Source organism: Mixophyes fleayi, chromosome 12 (genome assembly GCF_038048845.1).
Source record: "Mixophyes fleayi isolate aMixFle1 chromosome 12, aMixFle1.hap1, whole genome shotgun sequence".
Taxonomy (NCBI): Eukaryota; Metazoa; Chordata; class Amphibia; order Anura; family Limnodynastidae; genus Mixophyes; species Mixophyes fleayi.
Genome location: NC_134413.1, coordinates 80,562,934 through 80,582,170, shown reverse-complemented (window position 1 = coordinate 80,582,170; position 19,237 = coordinate 80,562,934). Strand labels below are relative to the sequence as shown.

At 48.7% G+C, this 19,237-nt stretch overlaps 2 protein-coding genes across 3 annotated transcripts; one reads left to right on the top strand and one right to left on the bottom strand.

The window, feature by feature from the left end:
* Positions 1-756: 756 nt before the first annotated feature.
* On the bottom strand, positions 757-8,100 carry LOC142108149 (palmitoyltransferase ZDHHC3-like). Its single transcript, XM_075191756.1, has 9 exons — positions 7,923-8,100; positions 6,659-6,747; positions 6,360-6,430; positions 5,939-6,051; positions 5,799-5,860; positions 5,604-5,718; positions 5,295-5,367; positions 4,942-5,071; positions 757-3,012 (listed from the first exon to the last, which is right to left on the bottom strand). The coding sequence occupies exons 1-9, from the start codon at positions 8,039-8,041 to the stop codon at positions 2,924-2,926; spliced, it is 861 nt and encodes a 286-aa protein (XP_075047857.1). The 5' UTR covers positions 8,042-8,100; the 3' UTR covers positions 757-2,923.
* Positions 8,101-10,399: 2,299 nt separating this feature from the next.
* On the top strand, positions 10,400-19,219 carry PPOX (protoporphyrinogen oxidase). 2 transcript variants are annotated; one of them, XM_075192420.1, is made up of 13 exons: positions 10,400-10,594; positions 11,795-11,893; positions 12,175-12,309; positions 12,444-12,559; positions 12,960-13,092; positions 15,077-15,221; positions 15,752-15,942; positions 16,029-16,089; positions 16,197-16,315; positions 17,156-17,269; positions 17,520-17,669; positions 18,373-18,415; positions 18,886-19,219. In XM_075192420.1, the coding sequence occupies exons 2-13, from the start codon at positions 11,807-11,809 to the stop codon at positions 19,014-19,016; spliced, it is 1,425 nt and encodes a 474-aa protein (XP_075048521.1). In that variant the 5' UTR covers positions 10,400-10,594; positions 11,795-11,806; the 3' UTR covers positions 19,017-19,219. The 2 variants fall into 2 exon arrangements, with proteins under 2 accessions (XP_075048521.1, XP_075048520.1); XM_075192419.1 differs by lacking the exon at positions 10,400-10,594 and adding an exon at positions 10,627-10,684.
* Positions 19,220-19,237: the final 18 nt, after the last annotated feature.

Sequence of the window (19,237 nt, the reverse complement as noted above, 5' to 3'; positions counted from 1 at the left end):
TGTAGGATAATAGGATATGAACAGTTTCTGGACAAGTCTTAAACGCTGTTGTAATGGGAACTCCCGAGGGAAGAAAATGCATAAATTTGTCATCTAGCTAATACTAACCATCTGTATTTACAGATCTACAATTCTGCACGGTACTAATATACTGCCTGTTGCATCGTACGCTCAGTAGGACCTCTCACTGCAAACTTTGTGTGTCTCCAAATACACTACGAAATGGTAACGGGACCTCGCATGGCGATAGTAGAGTGTAAGCTTCTTGGGTCAGGGTGTTCCAGTAGGACCATTAGTTTAAAATTCCTTGCAACATGAGCTCGCCTTATAGCAGTCGGCTGCTTGCAAGAGAATCTTTCCCGGCAGAGTAGACTGTAAGCTCCTTTGGTTCCTGTCAGTAGTATCTTAGATATATGCCGTGTTTAAGCTCTAGAGGGCAGGACCTCCTATCCAGAACCCAGAAGCATTTCATTGGTCCGCTTTCAATATACCACTAAATTATACATGTTATGTGAGAGTAATACTAGATTGCAAGCTCTTGGGGAGATAATCGTCCAATATACCAGGAGACAGTAACTGACAGCTTTCAACAGACCGCAAAACTATAGGTTCTTTTTACGGAAAGCGCCTAGCCTTATACGACTAGATTGTAAGCTCCTGGGACCGGGGTGGAGAAGCTATTCAGTTCACCCATTGTACGGGGAGAGGGCAGTTTTTGGGACGGGCCGTTACAGACTTGCTGAGAAAAAGACTGGACACATTGATTTGTTTTATTTAAGAATCACTCGAAAAACAGAAAATGTAAATTATTTATAGCTCGTAAAAACACAAAGCAATAAATATATTTTACAGCAAAGACGTTGCACGCCACTCACGGCGTTAGACAACATCGTGGCCTGGTAGTGATACCGTTCAGTGGACGGACAGACAGACAGAGTGGTATAAAAAAAATAAAATCAATATTTTGGTGTAAAAGCGCTTTCAGATGGAAATACTGCAGCAATATAATAGATTAACACCGTTCACCCCCTTAGTAATCCCCAAAACATTCTCTAGCGGTACCCACGTACCACACCCATCCTACCCACAGTGCAATGGGACTGTGTCAAAACTGCCAGTAGTGTAGGCAACAGACCATCACACCCAAAGCATTGTGGGTAGCAAATATGTATATAACAGACAGGCCCTACAGGTATGAAGGGCAAAGATTAGGAACCTGTTGGCTGCCCAGGGCTTACTGGCACTTGTAGTTCCACAACAGTTGATCTCCAACAGGAATGCGTTACGTGGCTCCCTCTGTAAGAGGCCACGAGGCCACTGCCAGAACCAATTAGCGTGGGGCGATGCATGGAAGAAAAAGTGCGTAAGCAGCGCCATCTGCTGTCGGCTCAGGAAAGTGCACCTCTATTGTGTTATACAAGTCCCGGGACCCCCACCAACAACCTGCCTGACAGCGCTAAACGTGGGTTCTATATCCAAGCAGGGTCTATGGGTGCGAAGTTTGTATAGTCTCCCCATGTTTGCGTGGGTTTCCCCCATTACTCCAAAAACATACTGATAGGTTAATTGGCTACTGCCAAACGTGTGGGCTAATTTATTATCTTCAGTGTTACAGGTAGTACCGAGATACCAAGACTTGGGCCATTGAGGGCAGACTCGGCTGGAAAGAACGAGGCCCAAATAAACTGCTTCCTGGAGAAAAATCTTCTGACAGATTATAAAACAGATCACAGTCCTCTGTACGGTGCTATATGCCCTGTGCATTTACCTAGGGACCACCGACCGCACAGGGGGTTCAGCTGTCTCTGATGACAAGAGGCTCTTCAGCTGGTATGAAACTACAAGCCCCAGCATGCCCTGTGAGCTACTGATTGGCACTGACAGAGCAAGCTGGGCATTGCAGTTTCACAATATATATAACAGAGCTGCAGTGGAATATCAGAATAACACTGGACAATAGGTTTAAATATAAAATGTAACATTTCTGGGTGTATTGGTCCTTACACGATCTATAGATCTAGCAATTCATGGACTTTGTATTGTATCACTTGACTAATAACATATATTTCCACAGACAATATAAACTTATAAATTAAATAAATAAAATGAGTTTGGTGTAAACATGGAACAGCCGGTCACTTTGGCTCTCTCTGGTAACGGAGCCTTTAAACAGGCGACAGTCGCCCAGTAAAAGAAGAGGCGGGCTGGAACCTCCCCAAAAACATCACACAACACTAATAACGTACAACAAAAATACACAGCAAAATATGCACTAAAGTTGATCCCAGTTGAGAATCCCTTCGCTCGGAGTATCTTCGTATCTTAGCGTGGGGGCGGCCATTTTGTGAGGTGAACCAACAATCATGAGAACGGAGCCTCTAGATTCACTAGGAACAAATACTTCAGGAATGTTTGGCCTCCGTCCTGCCGCTGGTTCCTAGGGAATACAGAGGCTGCCTACGTAGTGTGTGGACAACGGTTGCACTTTAAACGCACACAGACTTTCACGACATATATCCTGCGGGGGGCTGTCGATAATCCAGAGCAGCTGGCCGCCCCCTGCTGGCCAGTGTGGCTAACTACAGGAGGAGATCAAAGCAAAATTCCAACACAGCAATAAAAACAGAGGATAAAAAGGTGGATTCTGACGTAGGGGGGATAACAGGTGAGAGGGTCTTTTTACAAGTAACAAGTTATCCATAGAGCGACGTCACTCAGTGCAAAGATGAATTAAGTCAGAGAAACCTTCCTAGGTGTGGAGAACAGGGTGACCAGCCCCCGTTAATACCATCAGGTTATACTGACCAATGACAGCCGGCGGGAGAGTCAGTGTGGGTATTCCCAGAAGAGATGGTACCAGCGTTGAGAGAGATGAGAAGAGAGCGCAGATTGTAGCTCCAGGAGAATCAAGGCCGTAGCCCGTTCACACATCATAGTCTGGGAGGTGGGTGTACGCGGGACCCCCAGAGGATGGGGGGTTGTTGCACGGGAAAAACCAGCAAATCATGTAACCTGGGGATAGAGAAAGATGTGACAGAAGAATGAGGGATAAGCCGTCCGGAGGAGGAGGGGAGATGGGGCAGGGTCAGTGCTAGGAAATGCTGCATTACATTTAAGAGACGTATCATAGAGCTTAATACTGTTAAAAGAGAATTATTAAAAATGTTGTATTCAGTAGATACAGCCATTTATAATATCCTCCCTCTCACACCTCTGGTCCCTAGTGACTGGATAGGCTGCACTCTCAGTGAAGTCACTGGTCCCTAGTGACTGGATAGGCTGCACTCTCAGTGAAGTCACTGGTCCCTAGTGACTGGATAGGCTGCACTCTCAGTGATGTCACTGGCCCCTAGTGACTGGATAGGCTGCACTCTCAGTGATGTCACTGGTCCCTAGTGACTGGATAGGCTGCACTCTCAGTGATGTCACTGGTCCCTAGTGACTGGATAGGCTGCACTCTCAGTGATGTCACTGGCTCCTAGTGACTGGATAGGCTGCACTCTCAGTGAAGTCACTGGTCCCTAGTGACTGGATAGGCTGCACTCTCAGTGATGTCACTGGCTCCTAGCGACTGGATAGGCTGCACTCTCAGTGATGTCACTGGCTCCTAGTGACTGGATAGGCTGCACTCTCAGTGATGTCACTGGTTCCTAGTGACTGGATAGGCTGCACTCTCAGTGATGTCACTGGTCCCTAGTGACTGGATAGGCTGCACTCTCAGTGAGGTCACTGGTCCCTAGTGACTGGATAGGCTGCACTCTCAGTGAAGTCACTGGTCCCTAGTGACTGGATAGGCTGCACTCTCAGTGAGGTCACTGGTCCCTAGTGACTGGATAGGCTGCACTCTCAGTGATGTCATTGGTTCCTAATGACTGGATAGGCTGCACTCTCAGTGATGTCATTGGTTCCTAGTGACTGGATAGGCTGCACTCTCAGTGAGGTCACTGGTCCCTAGTGACTGGATAGGCTGCACTCTCAGTGAGGTCACTGGTCCCTAGTGACTGGATAGGCTGCACTCTCAGTGAGGTCACTGGTCCCTAGTGACTGGATAGGCTGCACTCTCAGTGAGGTCACTGGTCCCTAGTGACTGGATAGGCTGCACTCTCAGTGAGGTCACTGGTCCCTAGTGACTGGATAGGCTGCACTCTCAGTGAGGTCACTGGTCCCTAGTGACTGGATAGGCTGCACTCTCAGTGAGGTCACTGGTCCCTAGTGACTGGATAGGCTGCACTCTCAGTGAGGTCACTGGTCCCTAGTGACTGGATAGGCTGCACTCTCAGTGAGGTCACTGGTCCCTAGTGACTGGATAGGCTGCACTCTCAGTGAGGTCACTGGTCCCTAGTGACTGGATAGGCTGCACTCTCAGTGAGGTCACTGGTCCCTAGTGACTGGATAGGCTGCACTCTCAGTGAGGTCACTGGTCCCTAGTGACTGGATAGGCTGCACTCTCAGTGATGTCATTGGTTCCTAGTGACTGGATAGGCTGCACTCTCAGTGATGTCATTGGTTCCTAGTGACTGGATAGGCTGCGCTCTCAGTGATGTCACTGGCTCCTAGTGACTGGATAGGCTGCACTCTCAGTGATGTCACTGGTTCCTAGTGACTGGATAGGCTGCACTCTCAGTGATGTCACTGGTCCCTAGTGACTGGATAGGCTGCACTCTCAGTGATGTCACTGGCCCCTAGTGACTGGATAGGCTGCACTCTCAGTGATGTCACTGGCCCCTAGTGACTGGATAGGCTGCACTCTCAGTGATATCACTGGTTCCTAGTGACTGGATAGGCTGCACTCTCAGTGATGTCACTGGTTTCTAGTGACTGGATAGGCTGCACTCAGTGATGTCACTGGTCCCTAGTGACTGGATAGGCTGCACTCTCAGTGATGTCACTGGCTCCTAGTGACTGGATAGGCTGCACTCTCAGTGATGTCACTGGACTTACCTCTGCCAAAAACCTCCCTTAGAAGAGCCATCTTTGGTTTGCGGGTGTGAGTGACCTCTTTGCGCGCCTCTTTCAAGAGTCTGTTCCGCAGCTGCTCAATGGGGGTTTCATCCATAATGATCGACACAATCTGTGGAAACAGGTCCTTAAATGACAATACTGACGCATTTCACCAATAAGCAATGGTATCACTCCATAGTTAGAGCGAATCGTCTCTACCTCCCCTCCACTTTCCCCAGCACAGGGACCGGGAGGACCAATGATTTAGAAGCTTAGTTTAGTTGTCCAAGCCAGTGATCATATTGGTAGAATGAATTAAGAGACGTACGTATTATTCTAAACGTAACACTTACCTGATCATAAAAAATAACGGTGACAAAGAGACCGAAGAGGACAGACTCCACCAGCAGGAGGATACAGTGAGCTCTACAGAGAGAAGGACGGAAGCAACACCGGGGTTAGCTACCTGTGGGTAATACCTAGTGAAGAGGTAGGCAACCTACGGCTCTCCAGGTGTTTGCCAGTAGATAACCAGCAGATAGGTGGCAAGGCATGCTGGGATTTGTAGTTTCACACACCTGGAGAGCCGCAGGTTGCCTACCCCTGACCTAGTGTCAGCCATCGTACACTAGACCCATATATTTGGTTTATCTCTAACTTACATCTGTACGTGGCTGTGAGCCGGGGCCCCCTTTTCGACGTCCTCCGCTGTCCCCCTCTTGTTCGGCCATAGCCATGCGGCCAAGACTAGACCCATAGCATAGAGACTGGTGAGCCCTGCAACAAACAGATTACAGTGGAGATACCGCCACCTGCAGGGAAGGAGGAGTAACTACTAAATAAGACGTGACACTTACCTGTATAGAAGAGGAACTGGATGAAGTATTTCTGGTTTAGTTCCCCGACACAGTTATTTATCCTGCAGGACGACAACGAGAAGAATAAGTGAGAAGAACAAGGGCGAGGCGGAGGGAGAGCAGGCGGTTAAGTCACATACCAGGGGCAGTGGTGGTCCATGCGGCGTATGCAGCGATGGCAGATGCGGCAGTGGTGGGCACGCGGAGGCCGGTAAGTCTCGCAACGGTTGCACACCGTCCAGTCTTCATTGCTCTGAAGAGACATGCACACATTGAGGAGACTAAGACCGGCTGCATCAATACATTACTTCTCTACAGAAAACGTATTCCTAGCCCTGGATACGCCCAGCTTATTAGTCTAAGGCCCTGACGTGGAAGAGGAACTAAACACAACAAAAATATTCTGCTGTCCTGAGAAATGTGCCAAGAAAAACCTTTTGCAAGTTCCTTGCCGACCGCTGCCGTATTGGTGTGAAAGTTCATCCCAAGTCACTGACGATCCCTTAACTCTCTGCATGTACAGTGTTCCCGTGTTCTATGGTTAACACCATGACGACTTACCCGGTCACTTTTGCGCGGTGTGCTGCGCAGGTCTGAGAAATCAATGGCAGTTTCTGGCAATGGGACTGTACCTGAAAGATTGAAAGACGTCTAGTTAACCCCTCGAAAAGCCATGGTCCACTCACAGTCAAAGCATTAACTCCAGGACGTACTGGAAGGTCTTTACATAGAGAGATGAAGAACATACATTTCCATTGACCTATGAATTGTTAGGGAGGAAACCCTTACCCACAGATAACACAGACCACTCCCTGGGGTCCCCTCTTGCTTTCTATGCGGATAAGGGATGTATACGTTACCTGGGTCGGAGAACACAGCCCTGGTGTGACAGGCCAGCAGCAGGAAGACGATCAGGTTAAAGCCAACAGCATGGAGCGGGCACCAGATGCTGGAGATTGGGAGGAGATTAAAAATAAATAGAAAAGTCAGCAAGTACCAAACAAATCAAACCAGCTAATTAATGTGAGTGTCATAGATACACAACCACTTTCTTCTCTACTTCTCCCACCCATCCATAGAACTAGATACCAGCCAAACCTCTCCCAACCTTATAACTAGACACCATTCAAACTGTTCCATCACCCCCCCCCCCCTTCTAGATCCATACTATCACCTATCATCTCTCTTGACCTTGTATCCCCCATCTACTGTGTCCATATGACTATTACTTATCCCTGCATACATCCCCCGTCCACCAAGTCCCCATTCCTGCATCCTTCCTTTTCTATTATCCCCCCCCCCCCCGACCCTTGTACCCCTAGACCCAATTTCTGCATTCATATAACTACCACATATCCTTTCTCCTCCACCTAGTAACCCCATCATTTCTACATCCATATAACGATCACATGTCTATTATCTCCCCCCTGTATATCTCCCCTCCCCCAGGACACCATTCTTACAGTGCTATATCTTTCACCTGTCTATCTACCCCCAATTCCTGCATCTCTATACCCCCTACCCCAAACCCTGCATCCATATAACTATCCCCTGTCTATCTCTATACCCCCTACCCCCAATCCTGCATCCATATAACTACCACCTGTCTATCTAAACCCCCTACCCCAAGTCCTGCATCCATATAACTATCCCCTGTCTATCTCTATACCCCCTACCCCATATCCTGCATCCATATAACTATCCCCTGTCTATCTCTATACCCCCTACCCCATATCCTGCATCCATATAACTATCACCTGTCTATTTCCCCCTGGATCTCTAACCTAAACCCAGGACCTCCTCCCTGCACCCCTATAGCCCCCCATCCCCACTTCATGCACCCCTATAGCCCCCATCCTTCACTCCTTGCACCCCTATAGCCCCCCATCCCCCCTCCCTGTACCCCTACAATCCCCACCCCCCCCAGGACCCCCTCCCTGCACCCCTATAGCCCCCATCCCCCAGGACCACCCCCCTATAGCCACCATCCCCCTCCCTGCACCCCTACAATCCCCACCCCCCTTCCCTGCACCCCTATAACCCCATCCCCCCAGTCCCCCCTATTGCACCCCTGTATCTCCCTATAGCCCCCATCCCCCAGGACCCCCCTGTATCCCCCCTGACCTCCCGGAGAAGGTGTGCAGCAGGATGTGCCGCAGGATGACGTAGTCGGCGTAGCCCAGGCTCAGGTAGGTCAGCAGGATACAGAGGAGCCCGCAGGGGTCCCGCACACAGCTCGCCATGGCCAGCGCGGAGACTTCCGGGTCCCAGGCCCCGCCCCCACCTCTCCCCGCTCCAATCACGGGCCGCGAGGACCAGGAGACCACACCCACCGCCGCCGCGTGACTGGCAGGTGCGTCACCTGTCAGCCGGGAGAGGCGACTTCCGGTGTGTGTGGTTGTCATGGAGACAGCAGTGTTGTGTAACCAGTCACTTCCGGTGTCTGGAGGGTTATAGAGACAAGTGTAAAATCACAGCTGCTGAAAACCAGTGTGCAGCATACATAACACCTGTACTGAGGCTTCTAGATGCCCCCACATGGCACCTGCCCCCCACATGGCACCTGCCCCCATCCCCCACATGGCACCTGCCCCCCACATGGCACCTGCCCCCATCCCCCACATGGCACCTGCCTCCATTCCCCCACATGGCACCTGCCCCCCACATGGCACCTGCCCCCATCCCCCATCCCCCCACATGGCACCTGCCCCCCACATGGCACCTGCCCCCCACATGGTATCTATCTACCCCCCACATGACACCTGCCCCCCACATGGCACCTGCCCCCACACATGGTATCTACCCCCCACATGACACCTGCCCCCCACATGACACCTGCCCCCCACATGGCACCTGCCCCCACCCCCCCACATGGCACCTGCCCCCCACATGTCACCTGCCCCACACATGGTATCTACCCCCCACATGGCACCTGCCCCCATCCCCCCACATGGCACCTGCCCCCCACATGTCACCTGCCCCACACATGGTATCTACCCCCCACATGGCACCTGCCCCCATCCCCCCACATGGCACCTGCCCCCCACATGGTATCTACCCCCCACATGACACCTGCCCCCCACATGACACCTGCCCCCATCCCCCCACATGGCACCTGCCCCCCACATGGTATCTACCCCCCACATGACACCTGCCCCCCACATGACACCTGCCCCCATCCCCCCACATGACACCCGCCCCCCACATGGCACCTGCCCCCCACATGACACCTGCCCCCCACATGGCACCTGCCCCCCACATGGTATCTGCCCCCCACATGGTATCTGCCCCCCCTTACATGACACCTGCCCCCCCACATGGCAACATATATGCCTCCACATTACACCTGCCCCCCACATGGCACCTGCCCCCCTTACATGGCACCTGCCCCCCACATGGTATCTGCCCTCCCTTACATGACACCTGCCCCCCACATGGTATCTGCCCCCCCTTACATGGCACCTGCCACCCACATGGTATCTGCCCCCCCTTACATGACACCTGCCCCCCCACATGGCAACATATATGCCCCCACATGACACCTGCCCCCCCTTACATGGCACCTGCCCCCCACATGGTATCTGCCCCCCCTTACATGACACCAGCCCCCCCCCACATGGCACCTGCCCCCGACATAGAACCATGAATGCCCCCACATGGCACCCCCCCCCCCCACACACATAGCACCATACATGGCATCTGCTCACCACATAGCACAAAAGATGCCCCCACCGCCCACTTCCTTGAGTCTCCTGGTGCTGGTTCTAGAGGTGGGGGGGGGGGGGGGGGGTTACTCCCCCCTCCATAGTCTTTATAGCTTGTTATTATTCTAATCTGGCATATTATGATTTGGATATTTCGGGCTGTAGTCTGGTGACCCAGGACAATTAGGGGACCCAGACCATCCCTAACTGATCATGACAGGAGACAGAGTGACCTTGTGGTGAAGGGACTGATGTATATTGCAATGGTCTTGGTCATATTTTCTATTTAATTACTAGTATGATACTTCCTGAGTACATCAGTAAGAGATCCAGAATGGATCAAAAAAAGTATGTAAAGTGGGAACCGTGGACACGTGTACCCAGAGCACCCCAACCCCATTCTCACATGCCCCGTGCAGCCGTTCACGACACATGCACCCCTAACCCTACCCCCTGCTCTTGTTTAGAGTGGGGACTCAGAATTAGGGGACCCTTACTTCAATATTAACTGCTATATTCAGGGTTGGCACTACCATTAGAGCAACCTAGGCAGTTGCCAAGGGCCCCAGTGGTTAAGGGGTGCCTTAAACACAATGAGTGATATTATGTCACTCATCCAGATTTTTAATGTCTCTGAGGTGCCCCCATACATAACACGGCCACTGACATGGAGGAGTAGCCGACGGCACCGTCTTACCCGCTGTTCCTCCATGTTAATAATGGGCTGGGAGAGTGGCACTGGGCGACAATGCCATATAATATGTGGTACGTGCCCCGTTCCTAAAATTTACAACTCTTAATACTATAATCATTAATAAAAATATGTGTTTTAAAATAAAAATAAAATGTATTTTTTTTTTCCTTAAGGTTCTCTGCATGCCGTGGCTGGGGGCCGGGGGCCAAGCGTCTCTTTTACGTCCCTACTATGAGACCCTGACGGTGTACAGTTCAGCATTACATTGAGGCAATGACCCCCCTGCACAGTCCCATAATCAGCCAGTGCATCTGTGATCATCTAATCAGCTATTCCCAGGCATTTCCTGCTTCACCTGTCAGTCATGCAGTCTGAGCCCTGTGATTGGCTGGTGGCAGGTAAACACGCCCACTATTGCTCCAGTCCCCTTGCCATGTGGGTGGGAGTGTGTAGTGAGAGGCTGGAGAGAGCCGCTGTCTGTGTGCTTGGTAAGGTTACATTGTATTACTGATCTTATTTACTGTCTTATATCTGTCATAGTGAGCTGCTTATATTATATATTGCAGTAGGACACTCGTGTGTAAGTGCTGGTGTGGTGTCTAAGGGTACATTATGTGATTTAATAATGTTTTGTATGGTTATATGATTATGTTTACTTGTAGGACCTTCAAATATTCATCTATAAAGTTGTCACCCAAACCTCACCCGTCATATTTTACAGTGTTTCCACATTACTTATCATACTAATAATTTGTCCTCTTACTGAACCCTAGAGATCTGCAGAACATTGCTCTGTCCCATCTACCCCCTGACAGATACATAGTGATATATTCTGCAGATTATTACATTACTGACCTCTCTAGAGATCTGCAGAACATTGCTCTGTCCCATCTACCTCCTGACAGATACATAGTGATATATTCTGCAGATTATTACATTACTGACCTCTCTAGAGATCTGCAGAACATTGCTCTGTCCCATCTACCCCCTGACAGATACATAGTGATATATTCTGCAGATTATTACATTACTGACCTCTCTAGAGATCTGCAGAACATTGCTCTGTCCCATCTACCCCCTGACAGATACATAGTGATATATTCTGCAGATTATTACATTACTGACCTCTCTATAGAGCTGCAGAACATTGCTCTGTCCCATCTACCCCCTGACAGATACATAGTGATATATTCTGCAGATTATTACATTACTGACCTCTCTAGAGATCTGCAGAACATTGCTCTGTCCCATCTACCCCCTGACAGATACATAGTGATATATTCTGCAGATTATTACATTACTGACCTCTCTAGAGATCTGCAGAACATTGCTCTGTTCCATATACCCCCTGACAGATACATAGTGATATATTCTGCAGATTATTACATTACTGACCTCTCTAGAGATCTGCAGAACATTGCTCTGTCCCATCTACCTCCTGACAGATACTAAGTGATATATTCTGCAGATTATTACATTACTGACCTCTCTAGAGAGCTGCAGAACATTGCTTTGTTTAGTTTCTGTTTTGGTTGATTATTTTCCCTACAGTGTAATACATGTACAGTCTATAACCAGGTGTCCTCTTCTGTCTGTAGAAGCTGCAGAGGATGCAGCGGACGGTGGTAGTGGCTGGAGGGGGTATCAGTGGTCTGACCGCCTGTTACCATCTCGTTAAAGATGCCAAAGTGTCTAAGGTAAGCTTCTCTAGCGACACAGATCCCTCTGGGATCTCTATAGATCACTGGGATCCACTGGTCTACTCTCATGTCAGCTGCCTCCCCTGGCAGTCGTTATAGAGCGATTTATTCACTAATAAATCGGTTACCAAAACACCAGAACCTCTTTCCCCGTAGCTATATGATTGACTTATCTGACTAGACTGTAATGCTTGAGAAATATTAATTAAATACATTTGCATATTGATGTTCATCCTGGTATATATGCAAATTAATGTTGGGTGTGTTACGTGCCGCAGGTGATCTTATTGGAGGGGAGCAACAGGCTGGGGGGCTGGATGCGCTCCACGAAAACTGAAGATGGCGCTGTATTCGAGCACGGACCTCGGGGGATGCGGCCAGGGGGCGTGGTCGGCAAGAACACGCTGTGCATGGTGAGTTTCTGCGGCAACGAGGCAGAATACAACGGCGATCTAATGTTGAGAATTCATTGGCTCTTGTTCTTGGGAGGAGGGGCTCATAGAAAGTGGTTGGGGGTTTGTCTGATAGTCACTCTATTCACACGTAGGTCTCCGAGCTCGGATTAGAAGGGGAGCTACTTCCAGTCTTCAAGGGCCACCCCGCTGCCAAGAATCGCTACCTCTACGTCAAGAAATCTCTGCACAAAATGCCTTCTAGTTTAGGGTGAGTCCGCTCTTATTTCATAGTAGGTCAAACTTATTGCACTATTTTTTTTTTATTATTCTTGTACCTTGTGTGTTAATTCTGATCACATGACCGAGTTCAGATTCCGTTCCGCGGGACTGGAGGCCGTAGATCGTCATTACAGGATCACCGTCATTTGTGAGATGCTCGTCACCTGGTGTCTGCTCAATGGTCAATTCAGAAATTCAAGTACTCTGACTCATCTTGCGTCCAGAGCTCTGATTGGCCGGCTGCCCAGCCATTCAGAGTGCTCTCAACTTAAGGAAGTGCTAAGGTGTCATAGATCTTGAATTTCTCTTGTTCTCCATAGCGTTTCAGTCCAGCTCTGCCATGAGCCATCTTCTCCATCGTCCCCGTGACCTTTTGTGTTTTGTTTCAGGGAGGTCTTGCGTACCATCCCCCCGTTTACCAGACCCCTCTTCCTCTGCGGCCTCAGAGACCTGACAGCTCCGCGGGGTTCTCAGGAAGATGAGACCATCCATGATTTTGTTACACGCCGCTTCGGGAAAGAGGTGCGGACCTGGTTTACCTGATGACTGGGATTGTGGGTTGGGGGGTTTTGGTCAAGTTGGGGTCACATGATTTGAATGACGTCTAATCTTTACATACAAGTTGTCGTATAGAAACAGAGGTCTATTCCCCTGTGATGTGTTTGTGGGTCTGTAGAATGAAGGCAGTGAGTGACCTCAGTAGAGGATGCGGCATAATGTTCATGGAACCGGAACACATGTCCGTGATCTGCTACCTCCAGCTCATTCTTATCAGCTGTTGCCAGTCCTGGGTGTAACCAGACTGATATTCCTGTATAAAGTGTGATCCCAGGACCACCTTGTAACTGTATACAGCTGATCTGTGTGTATATTGTGCAGACTGAACTTTGTTTGTCCTATGCCCTGTCCTCACCAACTCATCACTCATCTCCTGATATACTCTGTGCTGCTGGGGGAACCTGCTCCTTCTACTATATAACTCTCAGTCTGTGGCTTCCTGCTGCCTCCATTCCCCTCCTCACATCATGTCACTGCCCCTGTCACATGCAGCCCTGTCCTCACTAACACATCACTCATCTCCTGATATACTCTGTGCTGCTGGAGGACCCTGCTCCTTCCACTATATAACTCTCAGTCTGTGGCTTCCTGCTGCCTCCATTCCCATAGAGGTAGAGGGGGTAGTGTGGTTGGAACATTATTGTGAATGTCGTCCTTCTAGTAAATGTACTGTAATTCCTAGTAAACCTGTCAGATCCCATGTGAGTACATGAGAAACATGTAGCAAGCACACAGCAACTGGTGTGACCGACTGTCTTTTAATACCAGTCACATGACTCGCCCCCTGTTTGTGTACATTATAATTATATAATCGTCTAGTTATACATACTTCTATCCTCCATGATTGCCGCACTTTCCATAAATCAGTGGCTTACGCCATTATTCCCGTGAGCCCCACTGTGAACACTGCCATTTCCTCTGCATGCCGTATTCAACTGGGGACGGTGCGAACCTGTCGCTGTCAGAGGCGCGGACACTCTCCTCTGTGTGATGCATGCAGAGATAGTTGCATTGTACCATCTTATAGATTGACAGCGTCAATCACAGCATCATTCATTGAGTGTGCTGGGGCCTAAATCGACATTTGTGAGCCCCAGGACAACATTTTGTTAATGCCCCATGAAGCAGACAATTTCTAGTCTTCTCCGGCTTACTGAAGCTGCCTCTAGTGATCAGACTGTGGCTGCTGTTATAGTCAGCAATAGGAAGCAGCCTGGACTGCTGATCAATCATAGTCTTCCGTTTGGCTACTACGATGGCAGCCACTGCCTGAGCACTAGAGAGAGCTTCAGTAAGCCGGAGGCAGCCACTGCCTGAGCACTAGAAGGAGCTTCAGTAAGCCGGAGGAGGTGAGAAACTGTCTGCAATCCCACAAAAAAGAAGGTGTAGAGTATCAGCTTGGCCCAGGGGAGGCTGCAGGCCCTAAGATAACATTAATACACCTTTTAGGACACTGATACGCTCATTTCATTGCTCAATCTGCTCCCCTATAGAACAGCAATGAAAAACAGCTGCTCCTTCATCCGAAAACTAACAGAGAGACTATTTTGAAAATGTATGTAAATTTACACAGTTAAAATTTTACTATTATTTCATTAGATAAAATTAGGCAAATTTTAGTGCTTCACATTAAATTATTTTCTCCAAGGCTGTAGGGTGCAACAGACGCGTTTCACCCCTTGAAGGGAGGATACTGGGGAAAAAAAAGACTCCTCCTCTCCCTTCTAACCCTCCTGTCAACAAGGATTTGGGCATTAACTTAATTTTATACTTCTAGTACCAAATCTTGGTGTCCTTCTGCTGAAGGAGAATACCGTTAGTACATGTAGTGTTTTGTTATGAGGTCCTGCTTGTTAGTGTTTTGGTGTAGTGTTCCTTTTAACCTGTAGGTGTCACTGTTGCTTAGTGTGTTATAGACCCTGTAATAACATCTATATTCCCTTTGTAGTTGGCCGACATCGTCATTGACAGCCTGTGCCGGGGAGTCTTCGCCGGTGACTGCCGGAAGCTCAGCCTGCGGTCCTGTTTCCCCTTCTTGCATGACGCAGAACGAAGGAGGAGGTCGGTTTTCCTGGGCATGGTGACTGGCAGAGGTAGACCACTGGCTGCAGGACAGAACCCACGCAGTCCTTACCTTCTAGTACAGAGAAATACCGTGGAAGTGTCACTTGAAGATGTTGTCCGACATGTTAAAACAATTATTTTTGGAGTTCTTTTAAAAGAGAGAAGCTGTTGTCTGTGACCCTTTTTCTGTAAAACGCCAATTGGTACTTCAGATATGGGTCACGATAGAATTATTTATTGCGCTTTTTTGGAGATGTCCTGCTTGCTACGCCAAGTGGTGACAGCCAATTTAGACCAAACTAGAATTTATGAGAATGCAACTTAATCAATTCAGAAAACAGAAACAAAAAAAAAACATTACTGAGGCAATTGATAAGCTGTATTCAATTCGCTTGAGTATTGGTTCGATCCAAAATGGCTGCCTCCGCAGTGCGTAAGTGATGGACGCGCATCGTTATCTACTTGTTTTATTAAGTAATTTTTTAACATTGTTAGATTGTGATGTTTTACATCCAGCTAATTGGTTTGTCCGATCCGTTTCTCCGTATCCTTGCGTCAGATGAGAACCCGCGGATTGACTCTGCGCTGATCCAGAGATCCAAGAAAGAGCGCTGGAGTCAGTGGTCCCTGCATGGGGGGATGCAGACCCTCTGCGATGCCCTGGAGGATTACATCAAGCAGAAAGGAGTGGAAATTCACAAGGACACCCCGGTAGAGGGCCTGGAGAAGACCGCAGACAACAGTTGGAAGGTGCCAGTTTTGGGAAGGGGTTAGTATTCACTTTGGGTGTTGACATCCGACCAGACAGCGTCATCTTACCCGTCTTGTTTTGGTAGATCAAGCTCCCAAATGGCAGCATTGCAGCAGATCACGTGTTCAGCGCAGTCCCGGCCGCAGGTAAAACACGCGTGTGCATGTACACGGACCGACGGTTCCGTCCATATTACCACATCTTATTAGTTCTGTACAGACACACGACTAACCAGCTGCCATTTTGTCTCCAGCTCTAAGCCGGTTGCTGGCCCCCGTCGCTGAGCCCATGGTGGACACCCTGCGGGAGTTGAACGCTGCCACCGTCTCGGTGGTGAATCTGGAGTATGACGGGGAGATTTTGCCTATATCCGTGAGTGTACCCAGGTCTCACATCTTGCTCCCCAGCCTCCCCGTCCCACAGCTTGATCCCCACAGAAGGACTACACAATTGTGTATACAGCTATGGTTTATGGACCCCTTATAATCTCACATCGAACTTCTAAACCGTTTGCTACCATAGTCCCAATCAATGTCTTTCAATCCTGATCCGTGGTTGAAATGTTTCATCTAGAAGTACGTCCTTCTAATTAGATTAGATATCAAATACGTTTCTGTTATTAAACATAACGTATAAGAAATTGGGGACTCAAACAATATAATAGTATAATTGATAAGTAGTCCATTAGTTAGTACACAGATTTGTTTGCAAAATAATGTGAACCGAGACCATAGGGGAGTCCACAGAGAATCGCTACAGACCTGGGTGTAACTGGTGCTCGGACTCCGTTTAAAGAGCAGTATATGGCGGTACAGGGCACAAAATGGGTATTGAGCAGAATATAGTGTCGTAGGACATCGCACAGTAGAATAATGTAATATACAGGACCTTACAATGTAGTATATATTATTAAAATATCAGTATCTAGATTATAGTGCAGAATCCAATATTATAGGAGGCTACTGGGGAGCTTACAGTCCCAATTCTCATGGAACAGTCCCGATTTTCAGAGCTTAAAGCGGGAGTGTTGCCTGTCAGAGCAGGCCTGTCTAACCAACTCTCCAAGCGTTGCGGAACTACAAGTCCCAGCATGCTTTGCCAGCAGATTCCTGTGTTGCTTATTGCCTGGAGACATTGAACAAATACTCTGTCTGCCAGCTAGGGGCGCTCTAATCTAGCTGTCTCTCTTCTTTATCATCTCCCCCGCCGCAGGGTTTCGGGCACCTGATCCCATCGTTTGAGGATAGCGCCGTGCTGGGCATAGTGTACGATTCGCTGGCCTTTCCGGAGCACAACAGACGTGGCCCCACCTCCACCAGGCTAACGGTAATCACAGAAACGCCAACCAGTGCCAAGGAACCTGACAGTACTGGCAGTGCGCCACAGAGCTGACACTCTAATTGCAGATCCCCCTCAAAATTATATTCTAGAAACGTACAGCTAATGTGTACTTAGGAAATATTGGAGCCATTTCAATTTTGCCGTTTTATTTAAAGGGGAATCAATAATTTAAGAGTATTCAGGAAACGCGTAGGGTGCTATGAGCGATATATCACACGCTGTTTCCTTATCTCAGGTGATGCTGGGGGGCGCCTGGTTTGAGAGTAGCCTGGGAGACCCGGACAAGGTGTCGCTGGAAACGCTCTTGAATCTGGCAACTGCGGCGGCTACGACACAGCTGGGCGTAAAGGAGAAGCCTAGTCGCGCCATTGTGAACCTCAATAAGGTAACTACGGGTCTTCATCCACAATATAAATCTATAAACTGGATATAACAGGGGTGGGCGTATTTATCACAGCTGTACGAGTCCGTAGAAGGGCCCTTATACCGGTGATAACTTGCATATATGTAAACAGCCTGTTTCCAGACAGCGGTGCGCAGTCTAATACGAATGCGCTGTCTGTTCATCGAAAACAAGTATAACTATATTCCTTTCTGACGTTTCCCTTCATTAACAAACCAACATAACAGAATTTCAGTACTCCTGCATTTTTAATTAGCTGAAAAGGATCACAGATAACGTCTTTACTGCTCTTACTGTAAAGAGCCCTGCTGTTACCAAAAGGAACCCTTTGAGTAACTGTTGGCAATATAAACTGCAGACGCGCACAAGGCTCAGCGGTCTGTCTAGTGTGGACCACATACGGTATCTTAGATACAGATGTTCATACAATATGATGTAGATAGTTCTCGTACTAGTTTTAAAGCCCAAATAATTGGTAGCAGATCAATATAACAATATATGTTTTGGACATTTTTTTATATAATCTTGAAGGGAATAAGAGTACTCCCATACCTCATAGTTGTTTCGTGCGCAAGTGTTCTGCTCCGATTTGGCCACCAAAGGCAGCGTTACACTAGCAGGTTTCTGTTGTGTTTATTTAACGCCGAACGCTTCCATAAAAATGGCGTCTCTTATTTCCTCACAGAACTGCATCCCTCAATACACGCTGGGACACTGGAAACGGATCGGTAAGGAGATGACCGGCGCCACTGGACAGGGGCTGGTTGTACACGCTATTTGTGAGGTGAACCACGCAACGGTGGCAGCCATATTGTAGACCGAATCCATATTTAGAGAGTATAACTCTGTTAGCACTCCTTCACCTCCGTGAGGTACCTCATGGAGGCAGACATTTTGTTCGCTGAAGGGAATGCAACCTTGGCTAGTGCCATCACCCCTGACACTGCACACAAAATGGCTGCCTCCAGGGACTGCAGCCAAATCGCGTATTAATGTTTATCTTCTGCACCTATTTAGACTAAGGGGGGGTGGAATTGTCACCAATGTTTTTTGGTCGAACAGTACGTCAAGCCCACCATTTCTGAGAAACGTTTGTGGGGTTACCGTCTTGCAGGGGTAGAGGTAGTTTCTGTGTAAGACTGCATAGTTGTTTTTGTATGGTTTTACCTGTATTTCCATGGACTCTTCTTGCCCGCAGAAAACCTCTTCACGTACATCCGTCAGCACCACCTACCTCTCAGCCTGATCGGCGCTTCGTACGAGGGCGTATCGGTCAACGACTGCATCTATAACGCCAAGAAATCGGTCAGCAGCTTGACGGGACGCTAGCGGGACAACCCCATCCCGATTCTCCAGTTGCTTCCGGACCAACAGCAGACATGACGGCCTCTGTGTATAGTCGTGTACCTGTGTCCTGGTTGGACGTCAGCCGTACCTAACCGGTCTGCCTAACCCAGCAGATTATCCGCAACATGTACACCATGGAAATAAACTTTGATAAGTTACCTTTCAATAAAGAAAAAAAAAAATGACATTGCTTGTGCTCTTCT

What these genes read in the sequence shown, in the direction of transcription:
- LOC142108149 (XM_075191756.1), bottom strand. Translation starts at nt 8,041, where the DNA reads ATGGCGAGCTGTGTGCGGGACCCCTGCGGGCTCCTCTGTATCCTGCTG. An exon ending in GGCTGTGTTCTCCGACCCAG is followed by an intron (nt 6,431 to 6,658) that starts GTAACGTATACA and finishes TCAATCTTTCAG; the next exon opens with GTACAGTCCCATTGCCAGAA. An exon ending in ATGGACCACCACTGCCCCTG is followed by an intron (nt 5,861 to 5,938) that starts GTATGTGACTTA and finishes GTCGTCCTGCAG; the next exon opens with GATAAATAACTGTGTCGGGG.
- PPOX (XM_075192420.1), top strand. Translation starts at nt 11,807, where the DNA reads ATGCAGCGGACGGTGGTAGTGGCTGGAGGGGGTATCAGTGGTCTGACC. An exon ending in AAAATGCCTTCTAGTTTAGG is followed by an intron (nt 12,560 to 12,959) that starts GTGAGTCCGCTC and finishes GTTTTGTTTCAG; the next exon opens with GGAGGTCTTGCGTACCATCC. An exon ending in CCACCTCCACCAGGCTAACG is followed by an intron (nt 17,270 to 17,519) that starts GTAATCACAGAA and finishes TCCTTATCTCAG; the next exon opens with GTGATGCTGGGGGGCGCCTG.